Below are 6,574 nucleotides of genomic sequence, written 5' to 3' on the forward strand. Positions count from 1 at the left end.
TTTCTTTACTTGACAAATGTGTAGAATGAAAAGTATTCACGTTGCTTAGTTGTTAAGCCCCGACAGAGTTTTTGTGAACGCCCTCCGAACGTCTCGGCCCGCAGAATGGACCGCCGTAAAGCTAAGGGGCACAACCCGCTGTACGTGTTTTTTGTCTACCCTCCGTTCGAAGGTGCTGGTTTTCATTACGGGGGGGGGGGGGGATTTCGCGATTTTTCCGGTGCCAATCTCGCTTTCACGGCAAACTCCCTCTCGAAAAATGCAACGGAGGCTAGTTTTTGTCCGTACGTTTCTTTGGGACGGCACGTCCGCCACGTTTTTTCTGCAAAAGGTGGAGAAGGACTGCCGAAAGCAGAGAGGGAGTACGTCAATGCACGTCAACCGCACGGTTACGTTGCTTAAGGCAATAAGTATGTAGTCTGTATGCCTCGAGCGGATGCGTGCATAGCTCGTTGTGCAAGTGGTGAGTTGTACGTGCTTGCAAAGTACGATCTCTGTGCGATTGCCACGTTACCATATGCAGGCCGTACTTACACATGCTGCGTACTTACGGCTTCCTTACTCACTTCACTCGCTCGCACGGTGGGTGAATCCGCAGCCCGAACGCAGAGAAAGTTCTGCGTGCTCCCAAATCCGTCCGATTCCGTATGATTTCGTACGGAGGCGGTACTTACCACTTACGGATCCCAAAAGATTGTCCACTTTTTGTACGTAGCCAGCACGCAGCTGTTGCATGTACGGCGGGTTGTACCCTTAGCTTAAGCCAGGGTAGACCATCGGGGACAGGATTTTTGCCCACCGTCAGCCGTCCGGAGTCTTTCATCATTAACTGTATTGTAGCTGACACTGTCATCAAACAATTACTACTCATACCTTGTCAAGAAGAAGTTATTACAAATTCGTGACGCTTAACTTCCACTATCTCGAATAGGTACTATTCACTTCAACTTACAAATGTTTTTTGGCAAGGTGCCAGCCAAAATTTAACTCAGGTGTCGTTCCTAACATGGACTATTTTTAAACCTAGAAGATCAAATACACAAGAATTTCAAAGTAAAACACAATATTCAGAATCTCCTTCAGTCCCAATGTTTTTGGTACCTGTCTTTGCTTACAAATCTTTTTGGGGCGCTTTGCTATATTCCTGTATGTTCTTTTATAGTTGAACCCATCGAGCTGTAACTTGTAAGTGGGCTGGGGTTTAGCGCATGTTTTGCTACGCGTAAGAACGTATCCCTCACTGGGTAAATCCGTCAGAGGTAAACATAAATCTACCAGAAGCCCCGAACAACAAAGTTTGTACAACATGTAGATTTAGGTCGACCTGGCATAGGTAGCTGCGACATTGCGATTCAAAAGGAAAATATAGTCAGAGATAAATGGCAAAGGTTGACAGAAGCTGATAATGGCATTCACAGAAAATACATTATTGAAGAATTTAGAATCACTAAATTAAAACAAAAGTCCGAAATCAGCTAATGATAATGATAATATTACCGAACAAGGCCCTCTCGTAGATCATAACGTTCAGTTGAGGTGCACGGTTTGCCGCAGGATGTGAGGTGGTGCTGAAGCAAAAATCAACAGAAAAAAATGTTGGTGATTTACATGGCAGCGCCTTTATCTTGATTCACATAAGGAGGATGGGATGACCCGTGTTCTGGGCCAGCCCCAAGTTAACAAAACTGCATAGAATTTTTATGAAAGTCTTTTCCCTTTCCTGCAGTACAGCGATGGTTCCGTTGGCAGGGTCTAATGGGAAAACTTGGTTTGGAGTCGGATCAAATGGCAAGCTGTATCGAAGGTACGCTTTTTTACTTCAGTATCATCGGTCAATGTCGAAGTATCTGAAAGATGAATATAAATCCCCAAACAAGTCATTGACTCAATAATTTAAGTTAACGAATCATATCAGTTGTATATCTAACATCTTGCACCACATGTATATGTCTGTATGTGTATGTGTGTGTGTGTGTCTGTGTGTGTGTGCGTAACTGGGTGTGCGTCTGTGCACGTGTGTTTGTGCGTGTTTGTACGTATTTATGTGTTTGTGTGAGTGCGTGCGTGTACGTGTATGTGTGTGTGTATGTGTGTGTTTGTGTGTGTGTGTGTGTATGTGTGTGTGTATGTGTGTGTGTGTATGCGTGTGTGTATGTGTGTGTGTATGTGTGTGTGTGTATGTGTGTGTGTATGTGTGTGTGTGTATGTGTGTGTGTATGTGTGTGTGTGTATGTGAAAGTTAAATGCGTAAAAAAAGGTAACTAACAGTTTGTTGTTGTGGTATCAGGTATGAGGATGGCGGCGGCACCTGGCACTGGGTGGATCACGGATACGGAAAACCAGATCATCAGCTGTACAACGCAGGTACATCACCCGTTTGTCAGTTCTGTTGAAATCAAGTCAGTCACTCATGACATGAGGAACAACAAATTGATGTATTTCAATGTCAGGAGGATACATGCTTTTACCTTTGTGCCAAATATCAAGCAATTCAAGTCGATCGAACAATGTGCCTGTTATAAAACCATTTGCTTTACTTTTTAACACACCCTCGTACTACGATTACAAAAATGGACTAAAGTATACTTCAACCAGGCCGCCGAGAAGAAAGCGCCACTGAAGATTTCTCCCAAATTCAGTAACCGTAATGAAGTTTATTCTTCATTACATTTTAGAACCTTGTGTAAACGGCCCCAAAGCGGTAGAAGTCACCACGAGCAATGGCCATCTTGCTGGCCGCCATTTCTGGGGAGGTAATTGGCTCCGTACTCATCACGGACGACCTTACGATTCCCGTAAGTACAAGGTAGCATCTCGGACAGGTTGGTGGATTTCCTTGTGACAACTGTTCATGCATTACATCAACTGTAGCAATGTTAACAGTGTCAACGTCCTGAAGAGGAGGGGTAACCAAGTGATCGTTCCAACACATGATTAAGCCATAAAACAATGTCTTCACTTTGAACACGTGGTTACCTACATTTTAAACCTCCAGTCTATATCTCAACGACATAGCTGGATTTTGTTAAGTTGGAGGACACTTCATGCAATCTATAAAAAAAGATGTACAGAAGGTGGATTGAATTAGCACCAGGATTTCACTCTTATCTTTGTATGATCTAAATGAATCATAAGTCTGAGATTGTCGTGTGGCAACCAACTCCCTGTCTTGTGAACTGCTTCCGATAGATGTCATTGCAACCGGCTGCTCCAATGTGAACACGTCGGGAAGTAAGTCGAGGACCTTCCTGCGAGGGTCAGACGGGGATCTGTATGAGCACTACTATGATTGGGGTACCGGATTTCGATGGCGATGGCATGGGGTGCCAGCCAAGCCACCCGCGCCACCCGCAACTTATGTATGTTTTCCCAGTTCTACAACTTTATAACAAGTTTCCTGCCCTTTTTTTCTAAAATGTAAGAATTTTGCAGCTTTATGAAGCTTTTATTTCCTTGCTACCATCATTATAATAATAATAATGTTTCTTTAATTTTGATAGTTCTTTTTAACTTACCCACTTGGCATTCCCATCTCGACACTAATTTACGTATATTTTAATTTTCCTTCTTTGTGAAACATACAACTCTGCATACCATTGTTTGTTGTTTGCCATGAAGCTATTATAATGTATGGATTTATCATACATGGCTTTTAATCAATCTCCAACCATAGCATCATGTCACATAGTCTGGCCGCCCGTTTTTTAAAGATAAGAGTTAGAAGATACTTAGTAGAAACTATCTAATTTACAAAAACTAGCACATGTATTCACATTCAACCATCGAATTGCTGTTGCAAGACATTTCATGATCTATTTAGTATTAACAAATATTTCATACCGCATTCCATCAACCCATCACACAAGGAAACAACCAATAAATCAAATTCCATTTCGGTTTCCAGGTGGACGATATAAAAACTACAAGCTACTATACAGGGCGCGGTCGCAGCAATGTGTTCGTGGTGGGGACGGATGGAAACCTGTGGCAACTGTGGACAAAACACGTGCACAATTCCCCCGACACCTGGTTCAACCGGGGCAAGCCTGCGGGGAAAGTCATTCGGCATATTCACGCAAGTAGAGGCGGACTTAGGTGGGCCATCACTACGGACGGGTCTGTCTGCAGGTGAGCATTAAGCACGCAAGTGTCATAACCATGCCCAATTGTATCATTAGCATGTTTGAAATAATTTTTAAAGCCCTTGAACTTATCAGGCTGCTGCGTGTTTCAATAGCAGGAGCTATGCAAGTCAATTCTAATGTTTCAAGGTTTTCAATTATTAAACATCTATTTACTTTTCATCGGTAAGAATAATCACATACGGCATAATCCTCCAAAGAGACCTGAGCGTACCATTTTGGGCGACGCCTCAGGGGCGATCCTGATAGTATAGTTTGCGACCGTTTGACAAGAATTTCCAAAATCTCGCAGGCATGTCAGGAATTTTAGTTGCATCATCCCTTTAGAGGTGAATAACTAGGGAATGGGTTGACGTCGGGCGTGGCGTAACTGGTAGAGCTTTCGGCTCGGAATCTATGGGTCCTGAGTTCGATTCCCAACGTGCCCCCGACGTTGTGCCCTTGGGAAAGGCACTTTACACGACTTTCCTTCTGTCTGTGCTGTGTATGTGGCATTGTTAATATAAGTTACAAAAACTTGTGTGCAGTGCCACATCGTCCTCGTCTGTTCAAAAGCAAATAAAAAAAAAAGAATGGGTTGACGGATCATCATGATACTTGGAATGTAGATAGCTTCAGAGATGCCTTACATAATTAAATGCTAATTATAGAAATCAGGGGCTAATTTGCATAATCAATGAGGACAGTTTATAAACACACTGCATTTCATGTTAGAATGCACAAAAATATGCCATATGTAATTTAGAAAGAGAGAAATAATAGGCTTACTGTTGAGGATATATCCGATCGGCAAAAATGCCCGAAACTCCACAGCAAATCGTCTGCGAATGCGCAATTGCACCATCCTTTTGAAAGGGGATAACTCGGGATGATGGGGTTGATGGATTATCTTGATTTTTGATATGTAGAGAACTTCGGAGATGCGTTCCATTATACAGGGCTGTTAATGCAAACCAGGGGCTAATTTGCATAATTAATGAGCACAGTTTTAAGTCACAGTATTTCATTACTACTAGGGCACTTAAACATGACAAATGTAACTAGAAAAGAGAGAAATATCGATAGACATCAATACATGCAAATTATTCCCTAATTTATACAATTAATGAGAAATTGTTATTATAGTGTTTAATGACAAAGTTCCATTCTTGCGACATTTGATAGCATATACGTTGAGTTGAACATGCGGATGTAAGTCATACAAATTATGGTCTCATTTACATAATTTGAGAGAAAATGCTACAATAGCTTTCTTTGCTAAGACTTTCATACCTTGAACACATTGTTATTTAAGTAGAGGAGATCAACTGATATATTTTTATGCAAATGAGGACCTCATTTGCATAATGAATTAGAAACATTTATGATAGGTCACTCGTTCAGAGATCACCTTTCTTGTTAACAGCAATGCCCTACAAACATCAATCGCGTAAAACGATCTTCATACCTACAGCAATTATAGGCGGAAGGATAGAACACAAATACAACACACCTACAACAACAATCATTAATACTTATAAACAATAAAACCGTCGCCATGGCAATATTTTTTATTGCCACATTTATTTACATTTTCCACACATCGTACGATCGTATTTTTCCATGAGGATTGCAAAGTTGTTGTGATTCTTGGTACACACAGGGGTAGGCAGCCTGCTCAGAAAGTAGCGCCCTGCGGGATTTGAGTTTGGAACTAAGTGGCGCTAAACAAAATATAAATGCGTGGCGCAACTGGGCAAACGGGCACTTAGAACCTTGACGAAGCATTGCTCTTTTCATAATGATCATTCACTTTTTTAACGAACCGAGTGTGTTTGGGAGAACTGAGTACACTTTGTCCAATGTAAAAGATTTAACTATGGATTAATTACCATTGGTGACAATGATAGAATTTAGTACATAATACAATAATAGACAGAATGTAATGCGCTGTTGATTGGAGTTAAAGCGATATGTATTTTGTTTGCATCCACAGAGCGATTGGTGCCTGGCCGTGTTACTCCCTGCCCAACAGAAAGATCCTAGACTGCTCGGACCCGTTTCTCACCAGTGCAGGTAGATCCATGTTCTGCAATACCGTGGGCACAGTGTACAATCCAAGCTACTCTGGATACCGGGTCAGTATCTATTATGTTATATATTGTGCTTCATGGGTTTTTGGTGGTCCTGTATAACTGAGACATCCTTGAAAGGTGTGTGAGAGCAACGAATATTTCTATATAACAAAAACGTGAATAACTAACTAGAGTTCGGAGACCTCATACCAAAGCAACATTTAAAAATATTCGAGGATTTATTGTTCTTGACGCCTTTCTGATGATTTGCACAATAGGCATCTTATTGTGTGCAACTCTATCTGAGCTAAACGCATTCCAAACACATTAACACACGCACGCACACGCAAACACTCACACATACACACAAACACACGC

General features: G+C 41.6%; 1 protein-coding gene across 1 annotated transcript; it reads left to right on the top strand.

Moving 5' to 3' along the window:
* Positions 1-1,716: 1,716 nt before the first annotated feature.
* Positions 1,717-6,574, top strand: LOC118429611. Its single transcript, XM_035840149.1, has 6 exons — positions 1,717-1,804; positions 2,288-2,364; positions 2,676-2,795; positions 3,190-3,359; positions 3,905-4,128; positions 6,118-6,574. The coding sequence occupies exons 1-6, from the start codon at positions 1,734-1,736 to the stop codon at positions 6,314-6,316; spliced, it is 861 nt and encodes a 286-aa protein (XP_035696042.1). The 5' UTR covers positions 1,717-1,733; the 3' UTR covers positions 6,317-6,574.

The sequence above is a fragment of the Branchiostoma floridae genome, chromosome 13 (genome assembly GCF_000003815.2).
Source record: "Branchiostoma floridae strain S238N-H82 chromosome 13, Bfl_VNyyK, whole genome shotgun sequence".
Classification (NCBI taxonomy): Eukaryota; Metazoa; Chordata; class Leptocardii; order Amphioxiformes; family Branchiostomatidae; genus Branchiostoma; species Branchiostoma floridae.

Excerpts from the sequence above, each read along its gene's own strand:
- LOC118429611 (XM_035840149.1), top strand. The coding sequence starts at position 1,734 with ATGGTTCCGTTGGCAGGGTCTAATGGGAAAACTTGGTTTGGAGTCGGA. Across the intron at positions 1,805-2,287 it reads AATGGCAAGCTGTATCGAAG|GTATGAGGATGGCGGCGGCA; the intron begins GTACGCTTTTTT and ends TTGTGGTATCAG. Across the intron at positions 3,360-3,904 it reads CCGCGCCACCCGCAACTTAT|GTGGACGATATAAAAACTAC; the intron begins GTATGTTTTCCC and ends TTCGGTTTCCAG.